Source organism: Sapajus apella, unplaced genomic scaffold (assembly GCF_009761245.1).
Source record: "Sapajus apella isolate SASKATOON/1434 unplaced genomic scaffold, GSC_monkey_1.0 scaffold68, whole genome shotgun sequence".
In the NCBI taxonomy this organism is placed as follows: domain Eukaryota; kingdom Metazoa; phylum Chordata; class Mammalia; order Primates; family Cebidae; genus Sapajus; species Sapajus apella.
The window spans coordinates 1,043,926-1,062,836 of NW_022437008.1; the positions used below are offsets into that span (position 1 = coordinate 1,043,926).

The 18,911-nt window shown below is 45.1% G+C and overlaps 1 protein-coding gene across 7 annotated transcripts in view; it reads right to left on the reverse strand.

The window, feature by feature from the left end:
- Nucleotides 1-18,911, reverse strand: part of HNRNPUL1 (heterogeneous nuclear ribonucleoprotein U like 1) — a 45,697-nt gene that overhangs the window by 20,939 nt on the left and 5,847 nt on the right. For all 7 annotated transcript variants that reach the window (XM_032248698.1, XM_032248693.1, XM_032248697.1 and 4 more), the window contains exons 2-7: nucleotides 18,291-18,413; nucleotides 13,815-13,968; nucleotides 12,002-12,075; nucleotides 10,078-10,217; nucleotides 7,819-7,918; nucleotides 5,766-5,878 (exon numbers count right to left, since the gene is read on the reverse strand). In XM_032248698.1, the coding sequence (XP_032104589.1) occupies nucleotides 5,766-5,878; nucleotides 7,819-7,918; nucleotides 10,078-10,217; nucleotides 12,002-12,075; nucleotides 13,815-13,968; nucleotides 18,291-18,408 (699 nt within the window). In that variant the 5' untranslated portion in view covers nucleotides 18,409-18,413. The remainder of the gene's footprint in view (nucleotides 1-5,765; nucleotides 5,879-7,818; nucleotides 7,919-10,077; nucleotides 10,218-12,001; nucleotides 12,076-13,814; nucleotides 13,969-18,290; nucleotides 18,414-18,911) is intronic.

Below are 18,911 nucleotides of genomic sequence, written 5' to 3' on the forward strand. Positions count from 1 at the left end.
GGTGGCGGGTGCCTGTAATCCCAGCTACTGGGGAGGCTGAGGCAGAATGGCTTGAACTTGGGAGACAGAGGTTGCACTCAGCTGAGATCTCATCACTACACTCCAGCCTGGGCGACAGAATGAAACTCCATCTCAAAAAAACAAACAAACAAACAAAAAAACCCAGAAAACAAAAAAACACAAAACAAAATCCGTCCTCAGACTCCCAACCAGACCTCCAGAACCCACAGAGGCAGACAAGTGAGTGGATGCTTATTACCCGATTTATTAGAGATCTCTTTGACATAAAAAGAGGGGGTGTGGCAGGGATGGGTGGGCGGGGGACCTGGGCTGCATACCAGTGTTGTCTGGGGCCAGGATTGGCTGTATGGTTTCAGAGGCGCCCACGGAAATTGAGCTAGATCTATATATTGTCTGTGTGGACAGGGAAAGATGGTCAAGATTTCCTGTTAAATGGGGAAAAAAAATGCAAGGTCTAGAACAATTTATAGAGAATAAACACAGTTTTTATTTTTAAAATGTTCTATTAAAAAGATATTGAGGGTTGGGTGCAGTGGCTCATGCCTGTAATCCCAGGACTTTGGGAGGCTGGGGTGGGCAGATCACCTGAGGTCAGGAGTTCGAGACCAGTCTAGCCAAAGGTGAAACCCTGTCTCTACTAAAAACACAAAAATTAGCCAGGTGTGGTGGCATGTGTCTCTTGTCCCAGTTACTCAGGCAGCTGAGGCAGGAGAATCATTTGAACCTGGGAGGCGGAGGTTGTAGTGAGCTGAGATTGCACCACTGCACTCCAGTCTGGATGACAGAGCAAATCTCTGTCTCAAAAAAAAAAAAAAAAGATATTGAGATCCTGAAATGGAAAGAAAGGCGGCTAAGAAACTGTTTCAGACTAAAGGAGAATAAAGACACATGGCAATTAGAAAGCAGTATGATCATAGACCATACCCTGAACTAGAAACTCAACTGGATGAAGAATATCGAGACGAGCAACAAAGTTTGAATGTAGAGAAATAATAGCATTATATCAAGTTTTAAATTTAATAACTACTGCCATTAACATCTTTACTCTTAAGAATCAGCTGGGCGCGGTGGCTGACACCTATAATCCCAGCACTTTGGGAGGCCAAGGTGGGTGGATCATGATGTCAGGAGTTCGTGACCAGCCTCATCAACATGGTGAAACCCCATCTCTACTAAAAATACAAAAATTAGCCAGGTGTGGTGGTGGGTGCCTATAATCCCAGCTACTCAGGAGGCTGAGTCAGAAGAATCACTTGAACAGATCATGCCACTGCATTCCAGCCTGGGTGACAGAGACTCCGTTTCAAAAAAACAAAAAAAGAAGACACACTGAGCCTGGCTCAGTGCTGTGCACCTGTGGTTTCAGCTACTAGGAAGGGGTGGATGGCTTGATCCCAGTTCTGGGCTGTAGTGTGCTATGCCAATTGGTTGTCCACAGTAAGTCTGGAACTGACATGGTGGCCTCCTGGGAATTAAGGACCACTAGGTTGCCTAAGGAGGAGTGAACCAGCCAAGGTAGGAAACAAAGCAAATCAAAACACTCATGCTGACCAGAAGAGGGATCACCACCTGTGAAAATGCCACAAGACCATGTCTCATTTATTAAAAAAAATAGAAAGAAATACACACCAAAGTAATGAAGACGTGACGTATGCAACCTCCTCTCAAATGGGTCAGATGAAAACACAGCTGACCCTTGAACAACACTGGCTTCAGGCTACACAGGTCCACTCACATGCACACTTTTTTCATTCAATAAGTATATTGAAAATATTTTTGGACACTTGCAACAATTTGAAAAAACTCTCAGATCCCTATGACTAGAAATACAGAAAAAAAAATAAAGTTAGGTATGTCACGAGTACATAAAAACTGTAGACACTAGTCTATGTGTTAACTGACTGTTATGATATCAGTAGACTAATTATTAGTTTAGTCTTTTTTTTCCCTCATCTCAGTCTCCTGAGTAGCTAGGACCACAGGCATGTGCCACCAAGCCCAGCTAATTTTTATTTCTATTTTTGGTAAAGACAGGGTCTCCTTATGTTGCCCAGGCTGGTCTTGAACTCCAGGGCTCAAGGGATTCGCCCACCTTGGCTTCCCAAAGTACTGGGATTACAGGTGTGAGCCACTGCACTCAGCCAGTAGTTTATTTTTTGGGAATAAAAAACTATACGTGGATTTTTGACTGCATAGGGGTTGGTGCCCCTAACCCCTGCATTGCTCAAGGGTCAACCCATTGTTTAGGAACAAGTAAACCACTTTGACCCCTTCTGTACTAAACTCATGGGGTTCTTGGTGACGAAGGGCATTCTCCAATATGAAAAGAACTTTAAAAGGTAATCACATACTGGCAAAGTACTTCCTAACTTCAGAAACAAAGCATCAATGGAACCAATCCAGAAAAAGGTTTCTCATTGTCCACACACCTTCTTGTTGTATAACCAAAAGACTGGCAACTGGTGTTGAGGATTCAGGGCTTTGAGGGTTACCAGCTTGATAAGTGACAATAGTCCTGTCCTGATCATAAATCTGACAGGATTTGCTGGGCAAGGACTCACCCATCTATAATCCCAGAATTTTGGGAGGCTGAGGTGGGCAGATTGCATGAGCTCAGAAGTTCGAGACCAGCCTGGGAAACTCAGCTTTACAAAAACCATCTCTACAAAAAATACAAAAATTAGCTGGATGTGGTGGTGCACATGTGTAATCCCAGCCACTTGGGTCGCTGAGACAGGAAAATAGCTTGAACCCGGGAGGCAGAGGCTATAGTAAGCTGAGATCATACCACTGCACTCCACCTTAAAAATTTATTCAGGTGGCCAGGCACAGTGGCTCGTGCCTATAATTCCGGCACTTTGAGAAGCCGAGGTGGGCAGATCACGAGGTCAGGAGATGGAGACCAGCCTGACCAACACAGTGAAACCCTGTCTCTATTAAAAATACAAAATATTAGCCGGACGTGGTGATGTACACCTGTAGTCCCAGCTACTTGGGAGGCTGAGGCAGGAGAATCACTTGAACCAGGGAGGCAGATGTTGCACTGAGCCAAGATCACTGTCACTGCACTCCAGCCTGAGCAACAGAGTGAGACTCCATCTTAAAACAAACAAACAAAAAAAACCACAAGAACTTTGAGATCACTTTTTACTGTGATACACAATTTACCAAAAAGAACTACTCACATGGAGATGTATGACACACATTGTTTTAAGTAGATTCTTGGAACAATTGAGCTCACCATAACAGCAGCAGAAGGTGGCTTCAAAATTATTATAGTATGTGCTGGTTAATTTTATGCAGTTGGCCGGGTGCAGTGTGGCTCACGCTTGTAATTCTAGTACTTTGGAGGCCGAGGGGTGGATCACCTGAGGTCAGAAGTTTGAGACCAGCCTGGCCAACATGGTGAAACCCCATCTCTACTAAGAATACAAAAATTAGCTAGGCATGGTGGCAGGCGCCTATAATCCCAGCTACTCGGGAGGCTGAGGCAGAAGAATTGCTTGAACCCAGGAGGCAGAGATTGCAGAGAGGCAAGATTGTGCCATTACTCTCCAGCCTGGGCAACAAGAACAAAACTCCCTCTTAAAAAACAAAACAAGCCGGGCGCGGTGGCTCAAGCCTGTAATCCCAGCACTTTGGGAGGCCAAGGCGGGTGGATCACGAGGTCAAGAGATCGAGACCATCCTGGTCAACATGGTGAAACCCTATCTCTACTAAAAATACAAAAAATTAGCTGGGCATGGTGGTGTGTGCCTGTAATCCCAGCTACTCAGGAGGCTGAGGCAAGAGAATTGCCTGAACCCAGGAGGCGGAGGTTGCGGTGAGCCAAGATCGCGCCATTGCACTCCAGCCTGGGTAACAAGGGCGAAACTCTGTCTCAAAAAAAAAAAAAAAACAAAAACAAAAACAAAAACAAAAACTAGCACGACGTGGTGGTACACAACGGTAATCTCAGCTATTCGGGTGGCTAAGGCATGAGAATCACTTCAACCCCAGAGGTGGAGGTTGCAGTGAGTCGAGGTCGTGCCACTACACTCCAGTCTGAGTGACAGAGAATCTGTTTCAGAAAAAAAAATGCAGTTGTGATTTCATACTGTACTATTATATTTGTTTACATTTCTCTCAACTGTGAATGGAACCACGTAGGGTCTGCAAGTGTTTGTGTGCGTAAGTTTTGACGCATTTTAACTTTTTGTAACATATTTGTGAATATTTTATGGTAGTAAACGATAAGAGACTAGTATCTACATATATTTTACACATTCATGACATGCTTAACTTTTTCTTAATCTTATCAATATTTCTAGGCTATATGATTTGTCTGTTTTTTTTTTTAATTGTTGCAAATCTCCAAAGAAGTTTCCAATATATTTATTGGGAAGAATCTGCATATAATTGAACCAGTACAATTTAAACACGTTATTCAAGAGTTAATTCTGAGTGTGTGTACACCATAAACATGAAAATCGTAAAGCAAATGTGGTAAATGTTAGAATCTGGATAAGGCTCTATGAGAATTCTTTATTCCCAAGCTTTTCTCTAAGTCTGAATTTATTCCAAAGTTAAAAAAAGAAGGGGCTGGGCACAGGGGCTCACACCTGTAATCCCAGCACTTTGGGAAGCCGAGGCGGGCAGATCACCTGGGGTCCAGAGTTTTGAGACCAGCCTGTCCAACATGGAGAAACCCCGTCTCTACTAAAAATACAAAATTAGCCAGATGTGGTGGCGCATGCCTGTAATCCCAGCTACTCAGGAGGGTCAGGCAGGAGAATCACTTGAACCTGGGAGGCAGAGGATGCAGTGAGCTGAGATCATGCCATTGCACTCCAGCCTGGGCAACAAGAGCGATACTCTGTCTCAAAAAAAAAAAAAAAAAAAAGGGAAGAGTACACGTGTATAGATATGAAGGAAGGCAAAACAATAAGCCTCAGAGGATGCATCCATCTGGGTGGTCACTTCCTCTGAGGCCTCACGGTACACTTCACAAATGGTATTAAGTGGTATTTACTGAGCACTTACTGTGTGTCAGGCATTATTGTAAGTGCTTTTAATGGATTAAGTTAATGACTCCACACAAAATTCTGAGGTGGGTGCAAAGACTCCCATTTAGAGGGAACTGAAAGATAGGGAGGGTTAATTGCCCAGGGCTGTGAGTGGAAGAAAGGACTGGGTCCAGGGAGTCCAGCCTAGAGTGGACAGCCATATTGCACAGCATGGTGACTCCTGGGCACTGCTCTCAAAGACTGAAGTATGGCAGCAGCTATTCTGTTTTACATCTCTACTCTTCCAGAAGGCAGTGCATTGTAGGAAGCCTGGCTCAACCAATGTGAGGGGAAGAAGGGGAGAAGTTCTGGGATAAGATGATGCCAACGTGGGGCAAGAGCCAATACCACTGCCTTCAAGAGCAGACAGGCCATTCCCTAGCAATGAAAGATAAGAAATTCCTATGTTTGTTTAGAAAATGTCACTCTGGCACCTAGGAACGGAGGAAGGCTATGCACACCTTAAGTTCCCAGACCTCTTCAGGGTGTCACCTGAAAACTTTGCACACAGACCAGAGGAGATGGAATGGCAGAATTTCGCACAAAATGACAGTAAACATTCCAGTCTGTCAAGCAGAGACAAAGAAGTATGGCGAGAGTGGCTGGATATGGGGCAGACAATGGATAGAGGTATCCTGAAAAAGAAGTCTGTAGCCCAACATCTGGTTCTGCCAACTCCCACAGGCTGCTAGCACTCACCGCAAAGCAGCCAATCACATCGTTCTCTGCAAACTTGTCTCCGTAGTTTTCAAACCGGCTATTGGTGGACTTCTTCCCAGTGCCTCCATAGCCATAGGAGAAAGGCTCTTCGCCTGACGGAAGAAATAGGCAAAGGCAGGTTAAACCTGCGATGGTCATAACAGCCTCGATTGCTGCCACATACTTTTATTTTTGAAGAAAAAGTCATTTCCTTTACTGGTTTTATTAATCAGATGCCTTTTTAAAATAGGGGTGGGGAAGGGTGAAAGGAAGCCCTTTATGATGTAGAACTTTGGAGGGCTTGATGGGTTTCATTGTTCAGTCTGGGAGTATGAGCTCAACCAAATTACTCTGCACAGAAGGGAGAATCTGAAAAGAAAGGGAGGAAAGGAAGACAGGAGCTGGGATAGAGGAGGATGGCTGTTTGCTGAGATGCAACCCTTCCTTGTGACACCCAATATTCAGTCAAGTCTACTCATGGTAGAAATCAGTGAAGGGACTGGATTTTGCTTCTGGAGACCATGAGGACTGACCCCTGGGAAAGGTACTGGATTTCTTCAGGCTACAGAACTGGGTGCTTAAGTGATATGACTGAGATCCCAAGAGATTCCTAGGCAGAGCCCAAAGAGTATGCTGCTAGAAAAGCAGGGGCCAACAAGCACGAATGCCAGGCCGGGTTCTACTTTGAACCAGCTGTGTGACCCTGGATATGGTGCTGACCCTTCTGGGCTGTTTCCCCATCCCTATCGACTGCCACAACCTACATCTCAAAGTGGAGACAAAGATAGAATAAGATGACCTATGAGTCAAATAAAAAGTGCTAACACATATGGAAATGTAAACTGTATGCTTTTTTTGTACTAACGTATCTACCTTTTTGAGGAAGTACAAATGTGTGGGGTACATGTGCAATTTTGTTACATGCACAGATTGCATAGTGGTCAAGTCAGGGCTTTTAGGGTATGCATTGCCTAAAAAAATGTACATTGTACCCATTAACCAACTTCTCATCCTCCTCCCCCTTGGCACCCCGTAATCCTTCTGAGTCTCCATTATCTATTATTCCACTCTCTAAGTCCATGTGAACACATTTTTTAACGAACACTTATGAGTGAGGATATAACTACTTTTAAAGATTAGCCTTAAGTGGTCAGACAATTATGCACCAGGATAATAGCTCAAGTGTTAAAATAAAAATTTGCAATAAATTTGAATGAGCTACAAAAGAGGACTTGCTAAATAGTGCAACTATAAAATTGAAAATTATACAGTAGTCAAAGAGCTGTATTCGTTTACAAAAAATATGCCCATCATATATTAAAACAAGGCTATACAGAGTAGTCCTAGTGTGATCCAGTTTCAATATATATATAAAAAATAAATGTCTGGAAGACTACAGACAGAATGTTAACATTGGTTGTCTCACAGGTTTAGGAAGGATTTTCATTTTTCTGTTTCTGTATGTCCTGAATTCCTATAAGCAATGTTTGGAATGTTTGTATGACCATAAACAGAACGCAGAAGGTGTTGGCATTGGTCAGAATAATCAGTCACTTGGGACCAGAAGATCAATGAAGCCTGGGGACCCTCAAAATTCAAAACCTATCAATAGGCAACCCCTTCCCCTCTCCCAACTAGTCCTGGCCTCACTAGTCTCTGTTCCACTTTTTACTTTAGGTTAGGCTCTGGACAGAAAATACAGACAGAATTTAATAGAGCTCGAGAACTTATTTGCTGCTTGGTTTGAGGGCAGGAGACACTAATCCTTTCTATAGAAAGGGAATAGATTCCCAAAGAGAATTTTGGATCCTTCTCCTAAAAGATAGAGGATAAGAATGAATTCTTCACAGAAAAGTTGTTTCATGACCATAGTCCTCTCAGTTGAATACAGCATGACAGAGACAGTGGCATATACCTAATCCTTATACCTTTTCCACTTCCACCTAGTTCTATTCTAAGTCTGGCATTAGAAAGAGAAGCTTAGGAGCCTTGAGGATCCAAGGGTAGGGATAGTCACTCTATTATCTGGACTGCTTAGCTGATCCCTCCTTACCTAGCTGGGTACTGCAGGAGTCCAGGGACCATCCGATACGGACCACGTGGGGGTCAGGCTCTGTAGATGGAAGGTGCTTCACAGAGATTTCCTCATTAATCTGGAGAAAGGGGACAAAAGGGCTCAGGATTGATTTCTCTGGAGGCTGCAGGTTATGAGGCAATATAGGATGGAAGCACAGCAGGCATTAAAAAACAGCAATGGCTTTTCTTGTTGGAGAAGAAGCATTTAAGCAGCTCTCAAGAGCCTGTTGAACCGAAGCCAGGGCTTCCAAAAGGATCCATAGAGTACAGGGCCACAGAGACAGGCATTTCAAAATACAGTTATCTTTTAGTTTAGGAGACTCTCGTAACATCTGGTAGAAAGATAAACTGGTGCAATGTCTTCAGAGGGCAACCTAGCAGTCTCTAATGCACATGCTCTGTAACTCAGCATTCTACAGATACACTACTATGTGTAAAAGTATGTATGTGTGAATGTGTTTGCAAATGCAACATTCTGTGCAGCATTGTTTATGTATAGCAACAGTTAAAAAGAGTCAAGCAGGCTGGGTATAGTGGCTCAGGCCTGTAATCCCAGCACTTTGGGAGGCCACGGAGGGTGGATCACCTGAGGTCAGACGTTTGAGACCAGCCTGGCCAACGTGGTGAAACTCCGTCTCTACTAAAAATACAAAAAAGTAGCCGGGCATGGTGGCAGGCACCTTTAATCTCAGCTATTCGGGAGGCTGAGGCAGATCACTTGAAGCCGGGAGGCAGAGGTGGCAGTGAGCTGAGATTGTGCCATTGCACTCCAGGCCTGGGCAACAAGTGAAACTCTGTCTTTAAAAAAAAAAAAAAAGGCGCGAAGCAGCACATTGGGCTAATGTACTGCTATGGAAAAATATCCAAGATACAGCATAAAAAAACAAAATGAAACAAAAAAACCTTTCTGACTTAATCTCCTATTAAGAGCCCAGACTGTCAAATAAGGCTACGTTATCTACCTGTAGCCTCATTGGTTTTTCAGATACGCATTTTAACATCTCTGAAATCAGGATCCATCTTACAATAAATGTGGTAAGAAAGCACTGTGCAGGCTGGGCACAGTGGCTCATGCCTGTAATCCCAGAACTTTGGGAGGCCAAGCCAGGCGGATCATCATTGGGTGTTTGAGACCAGCCTGACCAACATGGAGAAACCCCATCTCTACTAAAATACAAAATTAGCTGGGCGTGGTGGTGCATGCCTGTAATCCCAGCTACTCGGGAGACTTAAGCAGAATTGCTTGAACCTGGGAGGCAGAGGTTGCAGTGAGCCGAGATCATGCCATTGCACTCCAGCATGGGCAACAAGAACGAAACTCCGTCTCAAAAAAAAAAAAAAAAAAAAAAAAGAAAGAAAGAAAGAAAAAAAGAAAAAGCACTGTGTAGTGTAGTTCAGTTGGCAGCATTTCTCTCTGAGAGGTACCTAAAATAATGTGCAACTTACATCAGTGGTGTTGTGGTCAATAAAATATAACCCTCCGTGTCTCAGCTTCTATTTCTAAAGACTGGGCTAACAGTAACTGTTTCCAGACAGTACTGTGAGGATTAATGGAGATAATCCATGTAAAGAGCTTGGTACTGTATCTTATGCATGCAAAGAGCTCTATACAGATCAGCTATCATCAGTAAGTTTGGATACACAAACCATATACAAGAAATTGTTGCCAAAGAAGTTTCCTTCAGGGAGTAGGATGGGGACTGAGAGGACATGAGAATAATCTGCTTGTTTTTATCCTGTACTCTTCTGTGCTGTCTAAACTTTTGTTAAACATGAGCATGTATTATTTTCATAAACATAACTTGATATGGAACTGTAGAGAGATGACAGCAGAGGCTGGCCTAAGCTGGCAGTTGTTTGCCCTGTTCTCCCTCTGGCCTCCCTTTAAAAAGTGATAGCTGAGTCCATGCTTTCTAGATCACTTTTCCTCCAAACAACATTTTTTCTCAGTTCTACAACACATCGCTACTACACCATTTGACTATGTAAGACCTGGGTCAAATCTCATCAAGGAAAAATCTGCTTGCTGAAGTAATGTATAGTTGGCCTGCTTTTCTGATATGATATTTAGCAATGATATAGTTCTCTTGAGTTCATCACGGTTTTGTTTGCTTGGACACAGTATTGCTCAATCCAATCTCTTTTGCAGTTGCAGCTGACCAAGGTGGCTGGTGTCAGGCTGTTACAATGGATGGACCTACTCTATGTCCCTACCCCTTCTCTTGCTCCTACTCACCTTCATCTCAAAGCACACACGGCCCCTTCTGACCCCATAGCTGGCACGTGCTCCTGACCACAGGTAGGCAAAGCCCTCAATTGTGAGTGGATAGCCACTACTCCGATCTCGGGCCACCTTGAAGTGGAGGTCGCAGTTATCTGTGAAGGAAAAGCCCACAGTTGGCTTATGTTTTAAAAGTCCCAAGAAACAAGCAGAGGGAAGTCCCCAAGTGCTGACCAGGAGTACACAAGCAAACACATCATGGGGGCAGTTTCAAAAGGAACCAGCACACCCGCAACCTCTCTCCCTTTGAGTATAAAGGATGTGGAGTACTGCAAATTGGCCTACATGACCTCAAAGAGGAACTGGGGTTCTTTATCTGATGGGATCCAAGGATAGGCTTTAGGGGGATCCTCAGAAATTGTAAACAAATGTCTTTGATGGGGAAGTGTATTTGCTAGGGAGAGGATCCATATCCTAAGCAGTTTCAAATGAATTTTTTTATTTTTGAGACCAGGTCTCGCTCTGTCACCCAGGCTGGAGTGCAGTGGTATGATCTCAGCTCACTGCAACCTCTCATCTCTTGTACTTAAGCCGTCCTTCCACCTCAGCCTCCTGAGTGGCTAGGACTACAGGCATATGCCACCATGCCTGGCTGATTTTTATATTTTTCGTAGACAAGGTTTTGCCATGTTGCCCAGGCCCAAACTAGATTTTATAATACAGAAAGGTTAATACCCACCACCATATACTCCCACCACCCCCCGTGTGTTAATTCTATCAATTTGGGAGCCAGACTTCTGTTTCCAATAGCTATCATCCAGGCATCTGACCCTGATCCACACCTGCCACCCAGACACCAATGCCCAGGTGCCCCATAGGCTCCCAATTCCTCTCATGGGCCGAGGACTCTCCTACTGTTGAGAGCCAGTAGGAGAGTCTTCTCAACCTTCAAAGAGCCAGTCATGCCTCCAAGAAAGCCTTTCCTGACCACCCCTCCCAAGAGGCGCTCTCCTTTCTCTGAAGGCTGACCACCATGGTCTGCACATTTGCATTTCATCAGATGCTGCCTCATGAACCACTGCCACCCAACACTTCTCAAACAATGTTTAGCTCTATTCTGGGTAGATCTTGTCTTTGAGAGGTTGTGATATTAGTGATTGTATACATCTTTATCTCTTACTAAAGTATGCAGTCAGTACTTTATAAACATGAGCTCCTGTAGAAATATATCAATAAATTGTCGCTTATCCTCTGCTCTGTTGAGAAGTGCAGTGTTCTCAGACCTGATTGGGCTTCTGGGTGTCTGTAAAAATTCAGACTTAGACTCTACCACTCAGACTCTGACTTAGGAGATCTGAGTGAAATGACCTTTATAATCATTCCTTCAAATGCTCAGGTGCACAGTGAAGGTGAAAGCCACTTATCCAGTGGAAAGAAAACTGAACTGGAAGACAGACAGCAGGGCGGGCCACTATGTGCCTCAGAGGACATAGTGGCATTGGTTTCACCAGGAATGTGAGCAGCTGATGGAAACTGGGGAACTGGCTGTCAAAGAGTTAAGTTACCCCAGCAGATTGAGATTCCCTTCCCGATTAGATGACCACCCCTGTGTGTACAGGGTGGTTCAGGGTTTTCCAAATTGCTCCTGTATCCACTGAGGAGTCTCACTGAAAATCCTTTGAGGTTACTACGGCAGAATTACTTCTTCCTGAAGGGAAGCTCAGAGAAGTAGACTGACTTGCCCAGGGTCCCACTACTAGAGCTGGGAGTAAGTCTTCTGTCTCCAAACCAGTACTCTTGCTCCAGAGTTAAGCCGTGTCTCACATGTGGACTAACAATACCTTTGGACGGTGCCAGGTAGGGATTCTGGTGAAAGTCAAGACACAATTTCCCCATACTGACTGTAAGGCGGAATTAGGTGGGCACTCCAAAGACTTACATGTGTCAATAGCAACAAGGGTATCATCAAAGTCATCTTCATCCTCTTCAGCAGGAGGCTGAGGAGAGCGGCCCCTGTATTAGAAACAGGAGTTAAATCACACAACAACAATGGATGAGCACAAAGGAAAGAAAATGAATGTTCTGCTGTAATCTACAAATGCACTCCAGACTGCTTCCTGGATCTCAATTTCTTCCCACACAGGTGGGCAAAAGAACTCTGGAACCCTGCATCCTTGCAATGAGAGCAATGACTGTCTACTCCTAGGGTAGAGACAGGGATTGGAGAGGGCATACTCTGCTGAAGGAGACATCAGATTCATTTAGGGAACTTTTCCACTCTTTTCTCATACCGTTAAGAGGGTGATCCACACCCTCTGCATGTTGACAGCCACTTCCACACTGATCTCTGTTACTGTTTGGAGGCTGTGGTATCCCAAAGGGTGCTGGCCAGGAAGGGGAATGTGCAAGAGCCTAGATAAACCCCAGTAATTACATCTATCCACGTACCAGGCTTCTTAAAATCCTACATCTGAAAGAATTTGAGATGACCCATTTTTTTCAGTGTCCTAAATTGTGAACGATACTCATTTTCCTACCAAAACACTAAAAAGGGGACTGTTAAAATATTGCTGGTTTCTGCTGTACAAGAATGAGGGAGAAGGGTAGAAAGGCAGAGTCTAACACTCAGGGTCCTGCCTGGACAGTCGGGTGGTCCCAGTCCACTGCATGCACAGGTGGGGAGCCCATGCCCATCTGGTTGCTGACTCTCCCAGCAGCAGGCTTCCCTCTGGTGGAGGGCCCCTCTGGCCTCACCAGGCCAGGGCTAACACGGATGAGCTATGCTCATCACATGCTAAGTCCACTTAGGAAACTTTCCCTGTCAGCCCAGGATTAGAGCAAGTGTTCCTCCTCTGCTCTCCATCAGCAAGTAGCTTCTGGGCCTCTGCTCTGTGGGAGGCAGTAGAAGAAACCTATGTGAGGTAGGCTCCATGTCCTAACTTAAGTCATAGCTATGAGATCCAGGCTGTCTGAGAGCAGCAAGCTACTTAGAAAGTAGACTCTGCCAGATAGGAAATAGAATGTGTCAGATGACTAGTCCAGATGAATACAGTGGCCATTCCTAGTTTCCATAATTGCAAAAGACTTCAGATAGGAGCCATAGGAAGGAGGGAGGGAAGGGAAAGACTTGGTCTGGAGGGAAAGGCTTGCCAGGGCAGGGAAATAATTAGAGCAGAGGCTGCTCCCTCTTCTGAGCTCCTGAAATTCACCTGCGTCCTTACTACTCACCTCAGAGATTGTGGCTTGTGTATGTGTCTGAGTCCCATTACTGGAACAACAGAAGGCAAAACCCACTGTCCATCTGTATGTTGCTAGTGTCCAGTCCAAGAGTAGGCACTTCATGACAACACTGTGAAGAGCTGACTAAATGAGTGGATGAATGGGAATAGAATGGGAAGAGGATGTATGTTTGGGAGCAGTCTTAGGAAATAGATCTTTCTTTCATCAAGGATATCAAGCAGCTGACTGCAGGGGCAGTAAGGCAAAGGACAGAAGAGGCAGGCTGGCCTCTCATACATGAAAGTCTAAGATATTTAGAAGTTACACTGCAGTAAGAAGGGAGGAACTGCGGGAAGGACCAAAAGTTTAGGAAAGCTGAATCTGGTAGTAAGTACAGGAAGGAATAGGAAGAAAGTGTGAAAGCAGAACCTCTACTCAGCCCCTACAAGTTAGTGCAAATGTCCCCAGCAAGCACAAGGCCATGGTTACACAGACCTGCCAGAGCAAGGGTGACTGCTGCCTCATACACCCACCTCCTATCCTCTCGGTGCTCGAAGTACCCTCGCCCCCGGTTTTCTTCATAAGGCCTCTTTCGACTCTGGAATTGCTGCCTGTCTGGCTTAAGTTGAGAAGCTTCAGGTGGGAGGAAGCTGGTTGGTGCTCCTTGCTTCATCTCTGTCTTCATTTCTATTGTCAGGACAAATTCAGATGGTCAAGACACTCACAAGCTCCCCAGCTATCACTTTTCTGGTCCCTTTTACCTTGGGAGATGTGAGCAGGATCCTCACTATAGTGATGAAGGCCTGGGCACAGGCAGCTTGCTGAGTTCAACAGAAGCCTGCTGAGCCAGCCAAGAAGGTCATACTGGAGAACAGGGCTAGGATCTGAGATGCCATGACCCTACATTCTCCAATTTCTCCTCCCAAAGAAACTCTCCACCTCAATTCCTACAAAGCTTCTTCAGTCTGGCAAGGGAAGGGGAGAGGGTGAATTCAACAGAGTACTGTGATCCTGCAGCTAACACTACAGGCTTTAGTTACCCTGCCAACAGAGCCCAGAATTACTCTGATTAAGCCATCCCATAGGTGCAATAACCTATTCAAGTCTATCACTAACAGGAAGTCAGGATGGGATGCCGTGCTGTGGATCATGGGTATATCCTAGTCTCAGGCAGACTCCAGGAATCAGTGCCTAACTAGGAGCAAACCACAGATACAGGCTAGCTTCATTTCTCCCACAGCATGAATCCCTGATGCTGAGGCTCATTCACATCTACTCATTTCTGCATTAAATCCCAGACCATCTTGGATCACTCCCTAGCTTAGGCATGTGGACCACATCTCTCAGAAAAGGCTCCTGGTTCTCTAGGGCAGGGATGGTGCTCAGTCATCCTGAAGACAGCCTCCCTGGTTCCCAGCAATAGGTTGGGCTCACACAGGGCTCCTGATAAATGTCTGTGGATAACGGCACAGAAAATATTCTCCTGGGGCTGAAAGATCCTACAAGTCTCACAGAGCCTGACACAAATCTGCAGTTTAACCTACATTCATTAAAGTCCTGAGCCACTCACAAGAAACGGCTGGGGATTTAACTTTGTGGATGAACCAGAATGGAATCAGACAAAATCAACTAGATACACTAAGAAAAGGCACTGGGGCCACAACACAGTAAAAGCAGCACAAAACTGGGAGTCAGTCTGGGCTCCATCAGTTCTCGATAGTGGGACACTGCTTTCCAAAAAGTAAGGCACAAATGATAAGGAATGCTGCTTATTAACCTGAGAGGACTAGCCTGGTAGCAAGCTTCCCAGGTTCTAGCCCCAGCTCTGCCATCGGACAAGCCAACTTCCCAATCTATAAAGGAAGAGAGGCTGGGCGTGGTAGTTCACGCTTGTAATCCCAGCACTTTGGGAGGCTGAGGCAGGTGGATCATGAGGTAAGGAGATCGAGACCACCCTGGCCAATATGGTGAAACCGTCTCTACTAAAAATACAAAAAAAAATTAGCTGGGCATAGTAGCACGCACCTGTAGTCCCAGCTACTAGAGAAGCTGAGGCAGGAGAGTCGCTTGAACCTGGGAGGCAGAGGTTGCAGTGAGCCAAGATCACGCTACTGCACTCCAGCCTGACAGAGCAAGATTCCATCTCAAAAATATAAAAATTTAAAAAATGGGCCGGGTGCGGTGGCTCAAGCCTGTAATCCCAGCACTTCGGGAGGCCGAGGCGGGTGGATCACGAGGTCAAGAGATCGAGACCATCCTGGTCAACATGGTGAAACCCCGTCTCTACTAAAAATACAAAAAATTAGCTGGGCATGGTGGTGCGTGCCTGTAATCCCAGCTACTGAGGAGGCTGAGGCAGGAGAATTGCCTGAACCCGGGAGGCAGAGGTTGTGGTGAGCTGAGATCGCGCCATTGCACTCCAGCCTGGGTAACATGAGTGAAACTCCATCTCAAAAAAAAAAAAAAAAAAAAAAAAAAATTTAAAAAAGGAAAAACGGGGAGGAGAGAGTTGGCATCATGGGGAATTTTGTTCTGTAAAGATATATACTTAACGTGTTTGGGAAATCCCGAGTTTAAATACTATAACACAAGGTTTTTTGTTTATTTTTTATTAAAAAAATATTTTCAGCAATACTAGCCCAAGAAAACATAAGGATTTTACATTTAATTAAAAAAAATTTTTTTTTGGAGACAGTGTCTTACTATTGCCCAAGCTGAAATGCAGTGGCACCATCACAGCTCACTGGGGCCTCAACTTCCCAGCTCAAACGATCCTCCCACCTCAGCGTCAAGAGTAACTGGGACTACAGGAATGTGTAACCATGCTCAAGTAATATTTTTATTTTTTATAGAGACAGCGTTATGTTGCCTAGGCTGGCCTTGAATTCCTGGATTCAAGCAATTTTCCCACCTCAGCCTCCTAAAGTGTTGGAATTACAGGCATGTAATAGCCACTGCACCCAGCCTACTTTTATTTTTGAGGCAGGGTCTTCCTGTCAGCTAGGCTGGAGTGCACTGCACGATCATAGCTTACTGCAGCCTTGAACTCCTGGGCTCAAATGATCCTCCTGACTCAGCCTTCTGAGTAGCTGGGACTACAAATATGCTACCATGCTTGGCCAGTTTTTAATTTTTTCTAAAGATAACAGAGGTCTCACTATGTTGCCCAGGCTAGTCTTGGATTTCTAGACTCAAGTGATCCTCCTGCTCTGGGCTCGTAAAGTGCTAGGATTACTAGCATGAGACATCACACCCTGACCTAATTTTAATTTAATGTTTTGTTTTTTTTTTTGAGACAAGGTCTTACACTATCACCCAGGCTGGAGTGTAGTGGTGTGATCATGGCTTACTGTAGCCTCAAACTCCTGGGCTCAAGTGATCCTCCTACCTCTACCTCCCAAGTAGCTTTAACTATAGGTATGTGCATGTAGTTAGTAATAGCCATGCCTGGCTATTTTAAAAAAATTTTTTTTTTTTGAGACGGAGTTTCGCTCTCGTTACCCAGGCTGGAGTGCAATGGCGCGATCTCGGCTCACCACAACCTCCATTTCCTGCGTTCAGGCAATTCTCCTGCCTCAGCCTCCTGAGTAGCTGGGATTACAGGCACGCGCCACCATGCCCAGCTGATTTTTTGTATTTTTAGTAGAGACGGGGTTTCACTATGTTGACCAGGATGGTCTCGATCTCTTGACCTCGTGATCCACCCGCCTCGGCCTCCCAAAGTGCTGGGATTACAGGCTTGAGCCACCATGCCCGGCTATTTTTAAAATTTTTAGTAGAGAAAGGGTCTCACTATGTTGCCCAGGCTGGTCTGAAACTCTTGGTCTCAAACGATCCTCCTGCCTTGGCCTCCCAAAGTGTTCGAATTATAAGTGTGGGCCAGTGCATCTGGCTTGAGGCCTGACACAGCAGTTTTTTGTTTTTTTTTTAAATGCAGGACTTCTCAGAGCCTTTAATGCTCTAACGATCACAGTAAATTTCCAAGAGATGATACAGCACATGCTACATTTTCCAGACACATTTGGCTAAGGAACCCTTTTCTGAGAAGCCCCTAATAATATCCCCTGGAACAATAATCTTCAGAACATGGGAAATACCAGACTAGACTTAAAGGCTCTTTCTGGCTTCCCCATTGGAAGATTCTAAATAAGATTCAAATATTAGTCTAGGGGTCTCAACTCTCCAGGGTTCTGATACTATCATTTCTTTTTTTGAGATGAAGTTTCACTCATTTCCCAGGCTGGGATGCAGTGGCACAGTCTTGGCTCACTGAAACCTCCACCTCCCAGGTTCAAGCAATTCTGCCTCAGCCTCCAAGTAGCTGGGATTACAGGCATCTGCTGCCACGCCCATCTAATTTTTTTTTTTTTTTTTTAAAAGAGACGGGGTTTCGCTATGTTGTCCAGGCTATAGTGCAGTGGCTATTCATAGGCGCAATCCCACTACTGATGAGCATAGGAGTTTTGACCTGCTCCGTTTCCAACCTGGCGGTCCCCTGCTCTCGGGAGGTCACCATATTAATGCCGAACTTAGCGTGGACACCCGACTGGCATAGTGCACTACAGCCCAGAACTCCTGGGCTCAAGTGATCCTCCCACCTCAGCCTCCCGAGTAACCAGGACTATAGGCATGTGCCACTGCATCTGGCTAATTTTTGTATTTTTAGTAGAGGTAGGGTTTCACCATGTTGGCCAGGCTTGTCTCAAACTCCAGACTTCAGGTAATCCTCCCACCTTGGCCTCCCAAAGTGCTGGGATTATAGGCATGAGCCACCACGCCTGGCCAACACCAACATCATTTTTATATAGATACCTCCCCTCTCCAAACACTTGGAAATAGGACTGAGATTTTTCCTTTAAAAAAATCTTGCCAGAGTGACAAAGTCTACATGAATTGCCCAAGAAAAAAGATGCATAGTTCCTCTGGGAAGACACACTCTAAGCAGAGGGTAAAGGCTCCATATACATTCTGTTTCCATCCAAAGAGATGAACCATGTGTATTTTCCTACCTGGGCGATAGGCCTGCTGCTGCTCCATTTCCAGTGGTCTCCTCTCGTAGCCTGACTCGTTTTCTTGTTTGATGACTTGGGTATCGTAGAATTGGTTCTGCCTGGAAATACTGTCCATGGCATCTTAAAACAAGATAAAAAATGGTCCATTAGAGGGGCAGTTCATAGAGAACCCAGGACCAAAGGGTCCAGAAGGCATCTGCGGGTCCAGGAGCTCAACTGAAGAGTGGTAAGAATAACAATATTAACTATTCATGGAGTACACACTATATTCCAGAGCCTGGGATACAGCTGAAGACAAGCCTGCCCCACTGAAGCCTTCAGTTTAGTGAGACAGACAAATCTTAAGCAAAAACACACACAAATTTAATGGTTGTGTTGAAGACTACAAAGTAGTTCCAGGAGCTAAGAAAGGGACCTGGAAGGCCGGGCACGGTGGCTCACACCTGTAATGCCAGCACTTAGGGAGGCCGAGGCGAGCGAATCACAAGGTGAGGAGTTCGAGACCAGCCTGGCCAATATGGTGAAATGCCATCTCTACTAAAAATACAAAAAATTAGTTGGGCATAGTGGCGGGTACCTGTAATCCCAGCTACTGGGGAGGCTAAGGCAGGAGAATTG